At 44.1% G+C, this 21,434-nt stretch overlaps 1 protein-coding gene across 1 annotated transcript; it reads right to left on the bottom strand.

The window, feature by feature from the left end:
- Window positions 1-65: 65 nt before the first annotated feature.
- On the bottom strand, window positions 66-21,204 carry LOC146181385 (nuclear pore glycoprotein p62-like). The gene is made up of 9 exons (XM_084576426.1): window positions 21,047-21,204; window positions 18,515-18,622; window positions 17,747-17,881; window positions 14,632-14,683; window positions 9,628-9,718; window positions 7,935-8,161; window positions 4,839-4,950; window positions 2,604-2,670; window positions 66-203 (listed from the first exon to the last, which is right to left on the bottom strand). Exons 2-9 carry the CDS (start codon window positions 18,573-18,575, stop codon window positions 154-156), a joined length of 795 nt encoding a protein of 264 aa, XP_084432552.1. The 5' UTR covers window positions 18,576-18,622; window positions 21,047-21,204; the 3' UTR covers window positions 66-153.
- Window positions 21,205-21,434: the final 230 nt, after the last annotated feature.

The raw sequence follows: 21,434 nt of genomic DNA, 5'->3' as shown, positions 1-21,434 counted from the left end.
ATCATTATGTGAATGTGCATGTATTTTTTGTTGTGTTGTAGAAGTATGGCAATAAAGAAAACAAAAAAACAAAAACAAAGAAACATTTATTAAGCGAATATGGTGACTTGTGTGCGACGTGGGCTCTCAGTGTTTCTAGAACGGCTCACTCCTCTATTCTTGGAAGGTGCGCTCCATGTCTTGGATCTTCTGCTTCATTTGGTCTGGCAGACACAAAAAAGAGACACCTTTAGCCATATAGCATGGGTGTGGCACGAGGCAAGGGCATCACATTAATTACCCACTAATTATAGCTAGTCAGTATACAAGCAGGCAAGCCTGTCTGTAGTACATATAAGACGAAGTGTAGTACAACCATAACAACACCGCAAGAAAGCAGGTGGGACAAATGCTAACTCTGGATTATTTCAAGGACAAAAAATACTTTAACATCCACAGTTTTCGTCACAGAAGTGGTGGTAAATTTAAATGAGGGACACAGCCCTCAATGAAGAATTTTTAAGTCGGAAAGTCCAAAAAATTCGATCCAGGGGCAGATGCGTGTTCAAAACACCACCCATAAATCTGGCGCTTCCTGTAAATGAAACCAAGAGGGGAAAAAAAAAAATAAAAAAAAAAAATGAACGGCGATAATTTAAGAATTTGGGTATAGCGAGAAGGCAGGAGAGATGCTAACCTCTTGTTATATCCATGCAGTGATTTTGAGCTCCTGTTTTTTTTTTTTCCTTCGCTAGAGTCGGAAGCAACAAGTCCAGCAACATGACATGAGAGCAAGAGCTGCACTGCACTCCACCATAATGTATTTGGTCCAAGGCCAATATGGACCAATATAAACCAGGCCTCACATGGGCCTAAACAACCAGGCCTCGTTTGGGATCACTGGGAACATACAGGGCCAAGTCCTCAATCATGCAGTACAACCTCAGGTGCTCCCACTCATGGGCCCTCTCGGATAACACTGGCGAATATGGGAATACATCAGCTTTCGATTACAACGCGCTACGAGACCAACGCTGTTTACCTCTGATGTAAACTCTGAGGTAACTTTAAGGTAAATAGAGCAAGTCCTGTGCACAGCCACAGCTCTTAAAAGCATAAGACAGGAAAACAAGAAAGACTGAAAGGTATTTTTCCACCTGACTTTGCTGTTATCTTGCAACCCTTTTAAGTGGAAGCTGTTAACAAGGTTTGCTGTAGCCACATAGCCCTACATTTTACCCTGAAGTCTAGTGTCAGCCGTAAGACATTAATTACATACTTAATTATTTATTTCATTAAATTTGATTTGAGATAATTTAATATTGTTTCGGAAAAGAATATATTTACAATTTACACAAGTGAGATAACATCAGCTGTGAGCAGCGCAGAGAACAGAGAAAGATCTTTGTCATCATCTCTACCCGTCTTCGGTTCATTTAATCATGAGACGCCGCCTGCCCCTATTGGCAGGTGGCGAAGTGGACAGAGAGAAATCCCCACTCTGGACTTGCAGGCGAGGGGAGAGAGAGCATAAGGTGGCTGCCACAGTATGAACCGAATCAGTGACTAACACAAACGAGGTCTCAATGTGGGCAGAGGACTGTGCAACCTGATGGTGGTTGCCACGGAAACAACCTGGTGGAAGGCTCTACTGTGGAAGGTGGGGAGCCAATTAGCCACTGCCAATAAATTTTCGCTGATTAATGCACCAAGCCGGCAACCTTAGATGTACAATTTTTAGTGTGAACGCGTTAACCCGGAGGTTACTACCTCTAGAAAAATTTTGCCTTCTTTGCTAGTGGAGCAGTTGTATAGCAATGTTATGAAGGTTAGCCAAGCATAGGCATGACGATGTGCCTATATACGATAGCCATGACCACGATCAGTCATGACCTGACCATAACTGGGCCTTTGACCTGTACCATGCTTTTTGTTTCTGACATTTGACTTTGACGATTGGAGCGAACTCGTCTTCAATACTAGAGTCTATGCCGAGGCAATGGTAATATCCGCAGTACAGCACTGTAGCCATGCAGCCAATCAAAATTCTAAGGATGATTACGGTATTCCCCAATGCAAAATTTGAGCGCAACTACTTAAGCATTTTTTTGGTATACTGAGGCAAAAAATTTAGAGATGCCTGTGTGCATGTATATACAGTTACAAAGCACTCTTTGTTTTTCTCATGAGCCAAAGAGGATTTCTCGGAAGAAGAGAAAAGAAGAGCCGCAAATAAGGAGTCTTTTCTGAAAAATTCTCTTTGGCTCATGAGAAAAATCTAGATTTCTCTTTCGCTCGGTTACACTGACGGCACAAACGACCAATGGATTCATAAGAGCTGCGTTCTAATAAAAACACAGATTTAATTGGTGACGAATGTGTGTCTCAATACAGCCAACTGAATGAAGCTAGGCAGCAGAAGAGCAAAATCTGTGTAACATCGCTTTTGCACGATATTAGAATTTTATCCAAAATTCTTTACACTTTTTTTCGGTCTGCACCTTGGCAAGGAAAAAGTATCTCCAAAATTAGTCGCCGTGTAACTGGCTTCACAATCACGAGATGATCAGATTAGCAATCCAAACTGCCCGATCAGGCTGGGTGCAATGACGAGTGCAGCTCACCTGCGTTGTGCTGTATCCACATGAGGGCATCCATGTGTGAATTCAGGACCTTCGAGATCTGCTGCAGCTGCACATAAAAAGCGAATAAACACTGAGGAAGATGCGCACAGGGCCCAGTGCCAGTCTTGTCAAGTGAACACTAGATTCGTGCTCGACGTGCTCACTCTCCACTGGCCCGCTATCAAACGGAATATAACCTAGGAGAAAGGCAATAACGCAAAGATGCTCTCAGTGGAATTATCGTCATAATTAATCTAGCATGTATGCTTCAGGACAGACTCCTCTGCGGCATTCAATTCCCCAGTCACGTCATCACACCTGGTTATTTACTCACACTGGCAATACCCCCCCCCTCCCCCTCGTGTTATATCTTTTATTCACTGAAACTTCTTTCTTTCCAGCTTACCCGCAAAGACACACTTTAAAAAATCAGACCTGCAATTTCAAAAGCAGGACTTCTGCTGGGTGGAATTGCAATAATGGCACAGTTCTTGATTGGTGAAACAAAACTGAGTGAAGTACATGGTTGCGGGAAAGGCAACAAAGCGCATACAATGAGGCAAATTACATGCAACTCTTAATCCAGTCACTAATCAAGATTAACACAGGCACATTGATGCTCACATTTTCAATGCCAATCATGTCTGTAACACCACACTTTCTGATCCAAGCATTTGTCACGGAATGGAGATGAAAGCAATCCAGAGCCTTGCATGCCTCCCACGCAATTAGCCTGTCCAATACGCTCAGGTGGGAGCAATCATGTGCCCAAGCCATGCAAGATTATCTACACGATCTTCGCAGTTTGACATAGGAGCAAAATTTTAATATAGATTTAATGATTTTAGTGGCCTCACAGCAAAATATATAAAGCACACGCATACTACAATGATGAAAATGAATGACATCACAGCAGCAAGCAGAATATTAATTTATTAGGCAAGGAATTAAATAAAACCGCTAAACAATCTTTCTCCCAGTGATATGCTCAACTGAAAAATCTCTCGGCGTGGCACTAAACATGCCAAGTTTCAGTTATGTATTTCAAATTCCTTTTTGTAATGACTGCTCTCATTCAGTGAGACATCCTGCACATTACCTGCAATGATGCTGTGGAAAATCTTGAGCAGCGAGAGAGAATTGTGGCAAGTTTACCTCCGGAGAACTCCTGGCGTAAAACTCATCTAAACTATAAGTGCAGTTGAACCTCGATACAACGGAGTCGCAGTTTACGGGAAGCACCACAATTACACGAGGGGACCAAATGGCTGTCTCAACATGTCCGTGCATGGCAGCGAATGAAACAGACACTTCCGAACATTGAAACATCACATTCTATTTCGATGTCAATACACCAAGGGCTTCACGGAGGGGAAATTTTTTTCCTGTTTTTTTTTTTTTAGATGTGTTGCCTTACAAACACTTCATATTTTAGCAATAAAGAAAAAATTTTTTTTTTGTTTCTATGTGATAAGAGTTTGCAAAAATATGCTTTTCACGCTCGCTAAAACTGCTGCATCGAAACTGTAGGTTTCCTCTCTGAATCCTCGTGCTAGTGCAAAAAATCCGAGTCTGATTGATATAATCTATGCACTGTGTAACTTAATTCGAGTGCCAAACATTTAATCAAAGCGCCAGCATATCTAATCCAAGCGAGAGCTTGAATAATGCCAGCGCCAACCAATTTAATCTGAGTGCCAAAGCAATTATAATACAAGCGCCAGCGGATTTAACCCGTGTGCCAACCAATTTAATCCATATGTGGAAAATGAATGTGGTAGAGGGCTCCAAAGCACGAAACATGAATTCCAGAAATAAATCGATTACAGTGCTGGGTCTGTTCAGCGAAAGGAGGGCACTATAGCACTTGGGATTGCAATTCCCGCAAACTTTACGAACCGTGCAAATGTTTTTAACATTTGCTGTGGTCAAACAAAGAAGCCGAAGATTAATGTCAGTGAACATGTTAAAAACAAACCAAAATGCATCTGAATGCTGGAAAGTGGACTCTCGGAGATGCTTTGAGGCCATGAATAAAGGAAAGGCATAGTATTTCAAGGCAAGGCCCCCACACAGACTAAAAGTATGCTGCTCAAACAAGACCGACAGTGGTGTGTGAATGCAGCCTATAACGAGCTGTTCTGGTGAAGTTTAGCCCTAACAACAACAAACGGCACTGGTGCCAAGTTCGAGCTGGCTAGTGCCTCTGTTGTAGTGACGTCGAAGGAGACTAACCGGTTTTCCCTGTGCAGCGGAAGCACTAGCAGCATTAAGCTGCTCCACAATGTCGCGAATGTCCCGGGACATGCCACTCAGCTCGGAGCTGACATCGTCAGCCAGGTGGTACCTGCAGTGCACCAAGCAGAGAAGCAGACGTCACTCTGAGGCAGACGACAAAGCCATCGAGAAAACAGCACAATCTCTGGTAAAGATGCAATGACCCCACAATGACAGAGATATGGAAACTGGTGCCAATTTGAATGGTCGGCCAGCTTTGATCTTTCAGACGAGGATTATTCCTACTAATGAAAAAACCTGAAAATTTGTGCGCATATATTTGTAACCCCTTTTTCAAAGCAATGACATGAATGGCTCAAAAACATTACAAATTAATTCATGCTGTGTAGCTTCAGCTCGGAGAATTACAGCAACAATATTAAACAAGAAAAAACAAAAAGAAACCTCTCTTATGTCCATTATTTTGTTGATCTGAATATGCGTCCACAAACAAAACTTAACTACAGTGTCCTTTAGGGAAGCATTCCACCGTCCAAGAGAAGAAGTTGCTGCCCCGAACAGACTGCCCTCCTAGACACACTGTACAACTTTGTGGCATCTATCTACATTTTTTGTCTTGCAAAGCGATCCTTATTTTAATTTTTTCTCATCAACCTGTGCATCAGGGACTCCAAATGCGGCTGGAGTCACCAACTTAGTAAGAACGCCTTCTGGACGGTTCAAAAAAGAAGAGTTGTGTGCACACAGACATTGTGACGCAACAAAAAGGCTATGCCGCACCAAAAATCATCCAATTTTCATGGCCTTCACTAATCGTCTATGTTTAGCAAAAAAAAAAATCTGGCCCCGCAAACTTTTTGCTGCCACAAAAGTAAAACTTCGGCACCAAAACATGGCCCTTTCTTTGGTGCCAGTCTAAACTTGCTTAAGTACAATTGCGAAGGTCATTATGCTACTGCAGTGCACTCTTTCATTTGGCCTTCAACGGACTAGGAAAGGTGCTAGAATTAGCCTAATGTTAATTAGCGAACGGGCCTGAAAAAAACTGCTGAAAACTATTTACATCGCAGCAATTTTATTTGATGAACATTGCCCCACGGTGGTGGTACAATGGTAAGACGTCCGAATACTGGGCCGGAGTACCTGGGTTCGATCCCGACTGCTGGCGGCTACGTTTCAATGGAGGTGAAATGAAGTGGCATCCATGTGCTGTGCGGGTTAAAGATCCCTAGGTGGTTGAAATTACTCCATAGCTCTTCACTGACTCCTCTTTCTCTCTTTCCACTTTTATTCCTCCTTTCCTCTACAGCTCAGTTCAGGTGTCCACAGAAACAAGTGTGACAGGCACTGCGCCTTTCCCTTCCTGTGAGCCAATTATTTATTATTATGAACATCTGCTGTATGACGGCAGTCAGCATTTGCAATCAAGCCTAAGCGAGAACGACAATTTTTCCCAGTTTTGTCACGTACTTTGCTTTGCACACATTGTCGAAAACACTGAAGTAGTGCTCCAAAATTGCAAAGGCCTCTGCTACCATTTCCACAGTGTGGTGCCATAGCAGTGGTGCCTCACCACAATACACGCTACGCTTCACCGCACACTGAAGATACCCAGGTGGTCAAAATTATTCTTGATGACTTCCTCACTTTTGCAGCTTCCTTAGTTCAATTTCTTGTCCATCCAGAACACGGCTTAGGTGTCCATTGAGATTTGAGACAGTTACTCGCCTTTACCTTCTTCAAGAGCAATTTATAGTATAAGCCATATTGGACGCCACCAACAGTCCCATTTTCAAAGTGACCACGTGCCTTGGCTCGCAGAGCTTTCACTGTAGGCAGCCTTGATGGCAACGTAGAGTGTGCCATTCTGGAGAATGGTTTGGTTTTTGTTTATAGAGTTTAACGTCCCAAAGTGGCTCAAGGCTATGAGAGACACTGTAGTGGAGGGCTCTGTAAATTTCCGTCACCTGGGGTTCTTTAACGTGCACTGACATCGCATAGTGCACCTTGCTTTTCGCCTCCACCGAAAAGCGGCCGCCGCGGATAGGATTCGATCCCATATTCTTGGGCACAGCAGTCTAGCGCCCTAACCACTGCACTACCACGACAGGGCACTCTCGAGATGATTAAAGTGTAAATAATGGGGCACGAACAGCTAAGCCTACATAAAATCCTATCCACCTGACTGACTCTATTCAAGTCCAGGTTGGGGCTTTCCGTGGTGGCGAAAAGCCGGTTGGTTTTGACGGTGATGCATGCCCATTTCTATGTTAGATACAAAAATTACTTCCCAAGCACTGCTGCCATCTATTTTAGTCTCAAAAACAACGAACAACTTTTGGACTTCTTGGACTCTACAGTCTGAAGTTACAAAAAGCCAGTGTCCTTCAGTAAGAAACAAGTGCTCCACACACTGGTTTCCACTCAATACACCAGTGGCCAGTGAAATTAGATGACGGTGCACTGGGAAGATACTGGATGTACTAACATCATGTTGGGTTATGCTGAAAGAAAACCACTGTTGCTTAAAAGCTCAGACAGCATTGGTCCAAATACATATTATTGAAAATGAAAAAAAAAAAGCTATCTTCTTGGCATACATTTTTATTTTCTTGCTCTTTGCATAGCTGAGATAAGAGAGAGACAACCTGTCTCGAGATAGCGCCATCGGCATAATGGCATTTGTCAACACTTGCAATGGAAAAATAAAAGCAATAATTCAAGCCATTGCCACCAATGTGAAAAATACTGTTCCTTGTTTGGGTGAACAAACCACTCAAGGCTGGTGGTATTTTTTACATCAAGTACAAGATGCTGGTACAATGAAGGGCTTTAGTCACTGCGACTAGCAACTGCGAGGCTAGTGGTATGCTGCCAATAAGGGCCATAAACCTGGTATGTAAAAATTTAATTCAAACAGGTAGTTTTTCAAATTGACATTTTGGCTACCGTAATGTCAACTGCAATAAAAAAAGCTAATAGAAATTCAACAAAATTTCCATTCAACAAAGTATGCGCTATCGAGAGCTGACAAAAGTGGTGCAGGCTTCACGGTGCTGCGCTAGAAAGAACGGCTGAGAGGGCCACACGCACGTGTGCTCGCGTTCCAGGTTGGCGTGCTGCTGCACAGAGAGAGCCGGTGTGGTGCGCATGGCACTCTCCAGGGGCTCCAATAGCCGCTCCAACTCCGCCTGCTGGGAAGCCACGTAGTCCAATTCATGATCCAGCCGCTGCTGGTCTAGTTGGGCGCGCTCCACCAGTCCATTGAGCTGAGCCACTCGTTCGGCGTTTGCCAAAAGCAACCGGTCCCGGGTGTCCACCTGCGCCACATGCGCAACAAAACACTCAAAACACTCCACCCAGAAGCCCTAAAAAAGGAATCAGCACAGCTCAGAGGAGGGGCAATGACCCTAAAAGATGAGAGAGTACAGTTGCCACTTTTATTATCATGCTTTCATTTTCATCATCACAATCAGCCGGACTATACCCACTAGTACCGACTGTGTGTTCACGTTTTTTTAGTTTTAGTAAACGCCTTTTCAAGGTCCCTTTAGAAAACAATGCACTGCAGAGTTACAAGGATGTCAGATTATCTTGCTGTAGCATTCTATGACTCACTGCTCTTCAGCTATCTTCTGGAGTGCATGTAGAGCATAACACTAAAATCTCTTGGAAATTGAAACAGGTAGCATAATAAACTGCACCTAAACCACAGTATAGGAACTTAGGATTTAAATTAATATAATTATAAAATAGCATACTACAGACCGCATTAATTTGAAGCCATTGAGGTCATGGAAAATGTTCAAAATAGTGGGGTTTCCAAACCCCAAACTGACTGAACAGAGCAAGACAAAGACCCAACTTCATCCCGCTGTCACAATTTGTTTTGCTGTTCCTCGCTAGATGGCATCAGCAGCCACACGCCCAACTTAAAACAATAAATTGTAAGCATGTTACAATGCCAGTAGAGATCAAAAGGGAAACGGCTTTCCACACTGCCTTCCACAGTTGAGTGCGGCCCGTTTGTCCTTGTGGAAAAGTTGCTTTCTCAATACCTACCACTTTTCCGAGGAAACCGCAGTGTGTATGAACCCGTCAAATTATTTATCAGAACCTGTTCTTGCAATACCTACCACTTGTCTGTAGAACCGTGCGTGAGGGGCATAGTTTCATTGGTTTGCGGCGAAATTGGGAGCTAGCATTTACGCACAGTTCCTCAAAAGTTCAAATTAACCAGACAGGGGCAAGCAGCTGCTTTGAGCTACTTCGCTATTTGTATAAAAAAATTGCAGGACCGCAGAAATTCTTCGAATTATAAAGGATTTCAAATTTATTGAGTTCCGAATTATTGAGGTTTAACTGCATGTGTGACATCCCTGGAACTCTGCTACAATTAACCTCCTATTTTTTTAGAGGTTCTGCCCAACTGAAGCTAGGCTCACCAACATAAAATTTTGTTGAAATTGGTTTTCAACTTGTATAATGTTGCATAATGCTTATCCCATTAGATGAAGTGTTCAACCAGGAGACTAATATTTTTGTGTGTGTGTGTGTGTGGGGGGGGGGGGAGACAACGTGCTCTGCTGGAATGTACTAGGAAGACACAGTGCTCTGTTGGCATCATGAACAGTGTTGTACACCGTACTCACTTCGTAACTAAACTGCCTCACGAGTCCAAAGAGCATACAAAATGCAACAAAAAACAGCGGCTAAGTCAATGCTTTGCCTTGAGCATCTCCCAAGAAAATCCGCCATCCCCCAACAGTAGCGCAGCGCACCATACCTGGGTGGCCTGGTTGATGATGTTCCTCTCAAGCTCTTCCAGCTCCCCTTTCCAGTGGTTGACCGAATCCTCCAGCAGTCGGTAGTGCGACCTGCAACATTGTCCACACACGCTGTCAGGCACACTGCGCACAAGTCCTAAGGAATTCCATAACTTCTTATCAGGGACGGGACAAATTTGTGCTGGCAAACAGACGATGGTGCACCCGGACTTGGAATACAGGTGAATTATCAAACTATTCAGCACATTTTTATCTTTTTTTAATAGCACTGCTTAGCAATATGCACGTTTTCACAAGTGCAGTAGTGCAGTTCGACGTGAACCATTCTGGTGGGAAAAAAAATTACAAGAGTTCAACGCTGCTGAACCAAATATTGAGCGAAAGCATTAGCTGCGGGCGACCGAGCGTTCTTCTCTTTTTCTTCTTCCTCAGCCCACATATAAAGCCCCGCTTTAACAACCCATATGAACGTGCCTTAGTGGCCTATAGGGGTAACGTGAATGCCAGGGTCCTAGCAGGCTGATTCTGACATAACCGTCCCATGTGAAACGAGAGACCCAAGTTGGCAGCTCCTGCCAACTGAGCCGCAGCTCTGACCACGCCACGCCAACCGTTTGAGTTGGGAGCCCATCTCTCGCCTTTGTGTCACGTGGGATGTGGTGTCACAGCGTCACATGGGTAAGACGTACGTGGCTACCGCCGCTCTATGCTGAAGGCTTGAAACCTAGAGTAGTACTGCTTTCGCAATAAAAATGTATTGGAAAAGTGGTCCAGCTTTCCAGCCTTTCCTGAATCAGTCAGCTGCCTCGTAATACTCCTTGGAGAAATTTTCAATTCTAGTACAAGTTCCCTTATGCGTCGAAAAGACTGAGGTAAGGGCACAAACTACAATTGAGATCTTTTTGCAAAGTGATCTGTACCAAAGTTTAATCCCCCCCCACCCCCTCACCCCTTTACAAAGCCAGTGGTCGAAACGGCTGGAAATGGAATTAATAAATATATAGATACCTTCTAGGTTCATTTTTATGCATGCATGTGAGGAGTATATGGAGCCTAAGACGCATAAAGGGTTGAGGCTGCCACGGTGTTGCCAGGCTGAGCCATTCTTACTCCAGCCTCTTCCTCTCCTTCTTTATGTGTTTAAGGGGATTTCCTTCATCACTTGCCACTTGCCATGATTAGCAGATGGTGAGAGAAATTCCTCTAAACGCCGCCTGTCACAGTTGGCATGAGGGAGGATTGACACAGACGCCGGTCAATTTTCGTCTCCATGGCGATCTTAACGCTCTGTATTAAAACACAAAAGCTTGCCTCGGAAAACAACCAGCGCTACCTCGAGGTTAAAATGTGCGTGGGGCCATTTCTTCCATGCTTGCTCACGACATCTGAAGACGTGTAGAATGCTGCCTCGACGCATGCTACTACTGACGGAGCATAAACCACTTAGCTCTCGCTTATTGGTATCGCTGTGCTGACAGCCATGCAACGGCCGCAAATGCCATCATGAAACAGAGGGATGAAAAACATTTACGCTGCTTGAGATGTAACTGCGTGAAGCTCAATCTAAAGCAGCTTTTTATTTGATTTTTTTTTCTCGCCCTCTGCAGCTTAAAATACAGGGTTCCCGAGTTCTGACACATGAAAATTTGTGCAGAATGACAGTGGTCACCGCGAGCTAATTGCAGGAGCACGTGTTCTATGGCTTTGCTTCTTCTGGGACACGAAGCAAGAAACCTTTAGGAGTGGAAACTACGCTGTTTGTGACGACCAGAAAAGATCACAAGCCCGCGGCGCCACTATCAAGCTGGTGGCGCCTGTCGGCGTGGCTAGAAATTACCGCCGTTTTGGTTGCCAAGGCAATCAGTCCAGGTTTCTTTTTTGTCATTGCGGCTTTTACAACGCGCCACATGCCGCCGCCACTGCATACAGCCGTGTCATGCTCCGTGCCGTCGGCGCTACAATTGTGGCCTTATCTGGTCGCCCGCGCTCGCTCGTGCTGACGGGAGTTTCACCTCCTAAATGGTTTCTTGCTCTGTGTTCTGGGATCTTCTCAAGAAGTTCCTTTGCACGTGCCGCATCTTAGTTATCAAAACCGATTCAATCGTGACTAAGAGTTAAACAAGAATCTAATTCAACTGCAGCAACCTGGAAGCTGTCGAGGATGTCACCAGCACAAAGAAATGAGGACTAATGAAGAACTGACACCATGAATGCTAGACATCAATTTGAGGTGCATGCTCGTCCTTAAGTTGTTTTTTTTGTGCTGGTAAGAATTTGGTTATGTTGCTTTCAAAGCCACAAATTTACCCAAGTGTCCACACTATGTACAGTAAAATCTCGTTAATTCCAACCTCGCCAATTCGAATTTTTGAATTATTTGAACTGCACTATTTGGCCCAGCCAAGCTCAATAGAAGACTATGTATAAAAATGTTCATTAATTTGAACGCAAGCTGGTATCGCCACGGAAAATTCTGATTATGAACCGCCGTGTCTGGGCGGGCACCCTCGAAATAGGGTGGCAAAGCTAAAAGGCTGTGCCCCTCCAAAATGGAGAGAGAAGATGAAACCAGGTACTAAAACCATAGAAGAATAGATAAAGCCATACCAACGTGGCACGCAGAGGTAAAGAGTGACGGCCGTGACGTCGGCTGTCTACTCTTTTTTCCAAGACTAGCAACTAAACGCTCATTAACTCAGCCCCTTGATTTATAGGCCCATGTCATCAGCTACCTGCTCTCTGATCCACGTGACATCCGGAACCTGCAACTAGCGCCTCGTTGACCTAAGTCTCCTTAATTCAGAAGTATAGACAAGTCTCGTCAGTGCGGTCCGAGCCAATGCCCATGCAAGGCTATGGCATTGGACGGGCGCTATGGGCCTCGCATTGGTTAGGCTGCGTCTAGGTATGATTGGTGCTGTAAGCAATCATCAAAATAGTGCTCCTCAAACCTGTACTACATGTTGGTGAGTTTACTGAACACCTCTGACTTGCTCGAAACAGAAAGTGCTGACAAAATAGTCGGCCTCATCTCCAATAATAGACAGAGTAAATATTTCTAATTTCACTTTTATGAGCTGCCAGCCCGCGGAAATGACAGCTATCAACTGTGCATCAGCCAGCTAACCAATTGTAGTTGCTGGTTTGACTGGTTTGTTTTATGGGGTTTAACGTCCCAAAGCGATTCAGGCTATGTGAGATGCCGTAGTGGAGGGCTCTGGAAATTTTGACCACCTCTTTAACGTGCACTGACATCGCAAAGCACACGGGCGCCTGGCTTTTTGCCTCCATCGAAAAGCAGCCATCGCAGCCGGGATTCAATCCCGCACCTTCAGGCACAGAAGTAGAGTGCCCTAACCTCTGCGCCACGGCGGCGGGGTGCACGGCGCTTTTGGATGATCATTGGTAGTACTGAGCATTCTCTACGCTTCCATCTACGTGGTTCTTCCACAGCTCTGAAAATATGCACTCAAGTGCCATTCAGCGCGTCGTGCAGTGAAGTCTCACATCTGACAGAGGCTGTTTGTGAGGTGGTACCGAAACTACCATGTCGCACCATGAAGGATGCCAGGAAGGCCCTTAACATTTTCGAGCAGTTCTGCTTTGATGCTTCTGACAATAAAGCATTATTAGAATGTAAAAAATAGCCATTCGCAAGCTGTCCTTGTCTCAAAAACAAATGACATATTTTGCCAAATAAATTTACCGTAATGCAAGTGGAATTCACACATCCTTTTAAGGCGATAGCATTTAATGGCTCATACTCTCGGATCGCGTCCATCTGTCCGTCCGTCAACGCTTTCGCTACGTGGGAGGCGGTAGCTGGCAGCTGATATGGCTGAGCCCTAACTGGACGTAGTGATTTCTGAAATTACGTTTTGGCAGGAGCTGCCAACTCCTCGGGGAAGGTGATATCACAATCAGCCTGCCAATACCCTTGCATTCACGTTATCCCTTTGCCACGCAGGCACGTTCATACGGCTTGGTTAAAGCGGGGCTTTATATGTTGGCTGGTAGCTTACGCTATTGCATCATTTCAAAAGTGGGAGTGAAAACAGAGAGAAAGAGGTGCCGTAGTGGAAGGCTTTGGACCACCGCGCTATAGATGCTTTCGCCTCATCGCAGTTTAGTGATCCAAAGTGCCCCCTAGAATTTTTTCTTTCCCATGAAACTGGAATCAATGAGCTATTACTGTAATGGTATCAAGGGAAGAACCATCCTCAAGCAAGATGCACAGCAGCAACTAGCTTTTTTTTTTTCGCACTCCAGGATAACCTCTAATGCTCAGCAGAGCGGATGAAAGCCTTGATAAGCGGGCACCAGAGTAGTTTTGCAAATAGGAACTGACCATGTAAAGATTTCTGGATCGTTCACAGTAGGGAAAAACAAAATACCTCCAAGAACAATAAACAAGCACAAAAACAAAAAACCAAGCCACTGCTGTGGAGTTTCTTGAGTCAGGATAATTTTTCTGTCAGTTATGACCAATTAGTAGATTATACTAACGATGCGTGGAAGCAAAACATTTTTGACCACTTCTTTCCCAGCTGCATTTTGCAGAAAAAACAGTTTATTTTCAAATATCCATAGTACTTTATATCCATATCCGTAGTATTTTACAAATCACTCGAACATGTTCTCTTGCAACGAAATTTAATTATTTGCATTCACATTGCACCCAAAAAAATTGACATCCGCACACCTCTAATAAGTTTGCCATTCTTCTGGCTGTGTTTTGCACACAATTTCATCCGTCAAAAAATGTTAGTCTCGACTTGCACTCAGTTTTAATCTTCAAATTTGCTTCGCAAACAATATTTTCCTATTTCTAGTTCAACTACAAACTACTAGTACTACTAGTTCTAGTACGAACAATGTAATATGCACGAAGCAGAAAATGTCTCTCTTTCCAAACATGTACTCTACTCGTGGAACAAGCAACGCAGCCTCAAACGGCCACGGATGTTGCTGCTCTGGTGTACACTTTTTGCTAGTGCACTTACGATGAAGAGGGTTCATCAGAGCTGGACGTTGGTGCCGGGGCTTGTGTTGTCGCTGAAAACAACATACAAGCGATAAATACATCTGCAAAGAAAACACATGGATTTGCCACCGGCAAAAGCAATCTGCCCTTTGGCCTTTCTTGGTGTGGTGCTAAACATAATGAAATATACTGTGGTGGGATGGTCAGTTAGGTTGGTTGACAACGATTCATATTAAGTAGAACACAGCGCAAAGGGAAGGCGCTTGTCTTTCCACATCTTGGTCCTCTGTCCACCGCCTTTTTGAGCTGTGTTCCAACCAATATGAAGCGTAACAAAAGCTATGTCATGGAGCTCTGAGAAACACAAAAAGCAAAGTGCTTATAAGGTGCACTTGCATCTGAAAAAAAAAAAAAAGAAAAAAGAAAAAGACAAAAACGAGGAGGGAAATAGTGATGATGACATGACCCATACACAGCCATTGCCCCTCACACTAGCCCCTTTGACAACTGTGATGCCTAGAGGAAATGGTGATAGCACTGCAAAACATGAATATGACGCTAACGCAGGCGCATTTTCAGCCAGAGTGGTTACATGGCAGGTGCAAGTGCTTGCATACAGAGTACCATAGAAACCCGCGTATACTACATTTTTTTTCCCCCGATCTTATCCTGCCTGATTTTCGCCTCATATTATAAATGCGGATCCAAACAAATTTCATTCTAAATGCACATTTCAGATCGGGTCTCATTATTGCTATCAGCAGGCCTCCATCTAAAGGCGGCGCTATCCAGCGGTGTCCACGATCTAGCCACGCCCTAAGAGCCAGATCATGGAGGCAGGAGCGCGTCAACAGTGCTTTCAAGAAATGCAGGATCCCAATCTCGTTTTGAGGTACCAAAGAAGGGTTAGTATAGAAAGCTGTCTCTAGGAAAGAAGTCTCAGCAGATGATGCGCCGGACAACGGTGATAGTGAAAGCCATAAATCTGAGAATATTTGCAGGCGCATGCGCCATATGAGGTGCTAGATGCAAACAGGCAAAAGCGCGGTGCATGATGGCCGGCAGATTGTCCACTGCCATCCCATGCCCGAGCTAGATGTAGCCTATTGGTCTACAACATCCGGAGGGCTGTGTGGCTTTTGCAATTGCTGGAGTAAATGCGAGCTGCTCTTCTCCTCACGCCATTGCAATTCTCTGATCAAGTGTGTCGGCACGAGAACGGGAGCGAACCAGCACCGGCGCATGAAGGTGCTTGGTATTATTCGACGCCTGGCATGGGGTGGCGTTGGATATGCAAGTGCAGAGCTCGTACACCTCTCAGGACGACAGCGAAATGTAAAGCAAATAAATACTTTCGGTGACCTTTCCTCATTCGCATTATACGTGGCTGAAAACTTTTTTTTTTTTTCCATTTTTGCTAGTTCGAAATTACACCTTGTATTATATGCGTGTTTTTATGGTATGTATAAGCAATTCTGTAAACAGTTCAATCCTTGTGCAGACTGACTACAAGTTATGAGCAGAGTAACATGTTGTCTGGCGTCCTCCAGATTTAAAGCAAATGCCGCAGCCATGCCTTGCTGCAAAGCATCGGCTAGATTCACAACTGTTGGAAAAGCCTAACAAGAAATCAAGTCTTTGCGCATTTAGCATGCTGAATGCACATAACCTGCATGCAGTAGCTGCGGCCAAATGTGTCATTCCATGCTTAGCAATAGAAAGCCTCAAGCAGACAGCAGTTGCATATAATGAGCACACTATGTGTTACACAATAAATTTTAATTATGACTGAAAATTTATATGTATGCCACAACCTAGCGAACCATGCATAAGTATGAACTCTAAGAGAAAACCAATACTTTTTTTCACAATGGAACGTGAAATGATGTCAACTTCGAAGGTGGCATATATGAAGACATTTATGCTACGCATGCAGGCAGCGCAGGCACGCCGGCGTTCACTCATCACTATCACCATCATCGCCAAGCTTCAAACGTGACTACACACTTTTATGTGAAGACCTCACATCTCTAGCACTTATGCCAACTGCTTTGAACACAAATTTCAAGCCTAAATTAATGTGAAGAATGACACACACACAAATAGCATTAAAGGAAGCATGGTCGAAACAGAATAACGAAGGCCATCATATGATCGCTCAAAGGTGCTATGCATTTCATGGCGTGTCGTTGTACAGTTAGCTGTACATAAAATGCACTTCTGTTAAAATGACTTCCTTATTGTGTGTAACGATAACTTTTCTGGCAATTGTACTACAGATGCTGTGTGGGCTACCCTAACAACCTGTGCATTTTGTAATGTACAGCTAGAAGAAATATGAAAGGGAACACGGGAGCGTGTGGCCTCCGCGCTTTGCAATGCGCTGCCGCCAAAGCAAGACGAGAATGGGTGGCACCAAAGGTATGCTTGGAAAGAGTGGCTGACCAAGCTTACTTTGGATGAGTCTTTACCACTGATTCTTATCACCAGTCGGTGACAGCGCATTTGAAAGCGCGGAGGGCACGTGCTCCCGTGTTTCCTTTCATATTGCTTTTAGCTGTACACTGTTCCCACCAAAACAAAAAATGGTATTAAAACTTAAAAATGAGTAGATGAGTGGACAGAATGCCCCACTCATCCGCTCTTCTGCACATGCGAGGATCAGCGATGCGAATTTAAGCATTTAACACGGAAATAAGTGTTACACCAGCTATAGACTTTTTTTGAAGCTATCGTTGTTACAGGCATCAGTGAGAACGACAGTATGTGACTATTTTACCTTAGCTGCAAGAATACAATGCAAGAGTATGAGCTAAAGAATTTGAGAGAACGTTAAATAATGCAATCTCACTGTTCAGGTCAACCATAGTCGAGGGCGGAACAAGGAAGTGCAAACAGCGTGCTGATACAAAAAGGCAGCGGATACATCAACAATATTTAAGAGGCAACATTCAGGAATCTCATAACTGGTTGTCTGTCCCATAGGGTGAGGTGTATTACGCAGCTGTTTCAATAATAAAAACAAAGAATGCCTGCTAGCATTTGCTATCATCATCAGCATAGGAGAAAAGGGGGAACTCATTAGCCAAGTAAATATAGCAAAGAAGAGAACTGACAGGTGCCAACGACCTCACCCGTCGCTGCTGCGGCAGTGGCGGCTGCAACGGTAGTGGCTGCAGTGGATGGCTGCGCGGATGTGAAACCTGTCGATGGTTGTGGCTGGCCAAAACTGAATGTCGTCTTTGTTTTGTCGGTCCCAGAAGACAATGCTGCAAAGCACAAAATGGACACTCACTGCTGTTCTTCCAGCCAGTAAGCATCCTTTTTCGGGCAAAAAAAAATCTTTTCCTGTCTTCCTTTCTTTCTCTAGTCTTCTCCAGTTTCATTTCCACTTCAGCCCACAGTCAAGCGAGGAGAACAAGGAACTGTCTCGTATGTGCAATCCATAAGAGTGAATTTTCTCTAACTCCAGATCAGCTCTGGCAGCCAAATTAGTAATATACTCAGTACAACATGTGACTGAGGCTAACATAAGATCAAGTGAGAGAAAAGTGGTTTCATTTGATCGCTTGTAACAAAAAGCTGGCAGAAGGCACCAGCACATTTTTACAGGAATGAGGGTCTTGAAAACATTTATCATGTAGTAAATGTACGTTACCTCACCATACCAATATCTAGGCCAGAAAGTTACGGGGCTGTTTTAGCAAGACATGATGCACAACTACAATCTACTAAGGCAAGGTGATAGGCGGCGAATGCACCGGCCAAAGAGGAGGAGTGATTAAAACCTCACTGACAGGGACTGTAGTGAAGCACTGTTAATGCAGGTACAAAAAAAAAAAAAAAAAAAAAAAAAAAGCCACGTACGACAAACAAGAAATTGAAAAGAGCAGGCAGTATACCAGTTATAGTGGGTGTTATGGCAAAGTTGAAGCTGTTTGTAGTCGTACTGCTGCCCAACATCTTCCCTGTGCAAGATGGTCACGAGATTGGCACAGGGGACAAGCACCCTGCAAGAGAGGTCATTCACCCATGATGTTACAAGTTCTCCAAACAGGACAGGCAATGTGCTTCACAGCTACGATTCATTCAGTGCAGAGGCACAACATATAATATGCACCTTCGATAACATGAAACATCGAAAAAGCAGACAAATTTTTGTGACAGTACCCAAGTGAGAGGTTGTTGCAGTGCGACTGCAACCAAAGGACCAAGAAGCGGCCCTCCTGCTAATAACTTTCTTCTATACAAATCCCGCATCTCGGTAACGAACACCCCAAACTGCATGTGATCACCTGAGGGGTCAAAATGGGATGCTGGTACAATAAAAATTAGAATTGAAGGGCAGCTTTGCCTTCTGGACTGTAGCTTCTTTATTATTGTGTATGTTTCAACCCTTTGACCTAAGAAAAAATACTGCATACCTTGACGATTTGCAAGATATGGGAGAAGAGTTACACTATTATGTTTCATTTTCCTTTAACAGATTAACACCTAGGATTCTTCGGACTAAAACAAAATATAAACTGAAAAAGATGTTGAAATACACAACTGAAAATTATGTTAATGACTTTTTGTACAATTTTAACAGTTTTTTACGTAACGTCTTGGCGGTTTCTGGGCCATACTACAGCCATACGAGTGCAAAAAAACGCACTTACAGAATGAGTTAAAAGTTTTTGATATGTAGGAAGATATCAGTTTCATGTTCCATCTGTGTGCATGTTGAAATATGATCTGTGATTTTCTTGCGCAAACTACTACATGAAGAACATTCAGTCTGGAATGCAGTTTTGTATTATTTTTGTGTACCTGTTAGTTTTGCTTGCCAAAAGTATGAGACATGTCATTTTTTTTCCTTGTGCAAACGTTTAGCTATGCATTTGGTTATATGTGAGTGTTTCCACTGGCTGTCAGGCTCTGCCACTCAAGCTCTACGAGGCTTAGGCAGGCCAGTTATTTGCATTCACTCGCAATTGGTGTAATAAAGTATTATTATCATTATTATTATCATGTGAAAGTTTTGACTGTTGCTGCTCCCAAGATAGACGGCAGGGTCAAGTCAGGTAAATGTGTGGGCAGTGCCACATGGCCCCTCCAGTTTATTTGGGATTTAGTGCATCTAAATTCAAGCTGAGAGTAGGATGGAAAGTGAAAAAGTTGCAGGCATTACTCGTTATAATATTCGTCACCCGACTGAGAAGCAACCATGCATGTAAAAATTCAATATAGTAATGATGTCGGTCTGTCGCCCCATCACCGAGGTTTTCCTGCTGAATAGCTGCTGCCCATCTTCGACCTTCTCTGACCGCAAGACGCGGGGAAACATGTGCCGCTTCCTTGTGCCTCGCGCCGTGGTAGTTCAGTGGTTAGAGAATTCGACTGCTGGATCCCAATTATAAAGACGCGGTGGTCTCAATTCCGGTCACTTTTTGATCAAGGCAAATAAGGCACCGCTTCACTGTGCGATGTCAGTGCATGCTGAAGAACCTCAGTGGCAGGGCTTAAAGACAGGGGGTTCTCGGGGGGTCTAGGACCCCTCCCCCCCCACCCCCCCAACTTCCTATTCCCGCGCTCGAATGTGTAAAGTCTGCATAAGTTCCCTCGCGCTCGAAAGGGTAAGAACTGCATAAATTCGATTGTCATCTTTTATTCCTGTCAGCGGTTGTCAGAAGATTTCTTTGTTGATTTGGCATTTTCGCAGTGAGCTTTAATAATAATCGTTAACATATGTTCTAAGAACCAAGACGGAAGATGATCATTTCTCCCTTTTCTCCCTAGTTTTCTTTGCACCTGTGCTCGAATCACTAGACTCCTCTCTGATGGAGGTGGTCGAAGTTATCGGAGCACTCCACTACGGCGTTCATCACAGCCTCAGTCGTAACGGCGGTAACAGAAGGCTGACTCTTCGGGACGCCACGGCATCTACCTGGGATTCTTTAAGTGCGACCATCGCCTCCTATAGAGGAGGCAATGGCGCGACGAACACGGGCGCCTTGCGTTTCACGTCTGTCAAAACGCAGCAGTGATTGAACCGGAGTTAACGACACAGTATACAGGCGCCTAGCGTCCATCACGATCGCGGTGTAATTACAACGAGAAAATGCACATCGTTCCAAGCAATTCTGAGGCACGGCCGGTCTCGAGGGCGAGCGCGCGCTATCGTTAGGAACTTAGGATTCGCCTAAATCAAAACACGGCCGGGGTTGAAGCCACGTGTCCGGAATCAGTAGTTTAGCGCCATAAGCCCTCGTCTGCCGCGCGGAGCGGAATCTTGAAAACACAAAAGCAAAGTGAACAAGTGTCAACTCGTGTTCCTCTATGCTCGTGTCAACAAGTATGCGAGCTTCCAGACAGCAGCGAAAGTGTAGCCCGTGAAATTAACTGCGATGGAACAGGGTGGACTTCACAAAGCACAATGAGTAATTACTTGCCTTCGAAAAGGATGCACTGTTACAAAACGATGAATGGAGGGCTGCTCAGAGCCTTTTCTTTCCCCTTCAAACTGCCAGTATCAGAAACTTGATAAAACTCGCGGCGATTCATATATTATCTGCCTTGACTTGGATTGCTTACTGTTGGAAATTGTCGGACTTTTCTTAATGACACAATAATGCTGATACTGCAAATATACTTTGTCATTTTTAAATATAATAATAATAATAATAATAATAATAATAATAATAATAATAATAATAATAATAATAATAATAATAATAATAATAATAATAATAATTGGTTCATAGGAAGGGAAAGGCGCAGCATCTGTCACTTTTTTTTGCGGACACCTAAACCGCGCCGTAAGGGAAGGGAGGAAGGTGG

The sequence above is a fragment of the Amblyomma maculatum genome, chromosome 8, assembly GCF_055883805.1.
Source record: "Amblyomma maculatum isolate TAMU_Amacu chromosome 8, ASM5588380v1, whole genome shotgun sequence".
Lineage (NCBI taxonomy): Eukaryota > Metazoa > Arthropoda > Arachnida > Ixodida > Ixodidae > Amblyomma > Amblyomma maculatum.
Note: the sequence above shows the minus strand (reverse complement) of the source record. Positions and strands in the feature narration are given on the sequence as shown.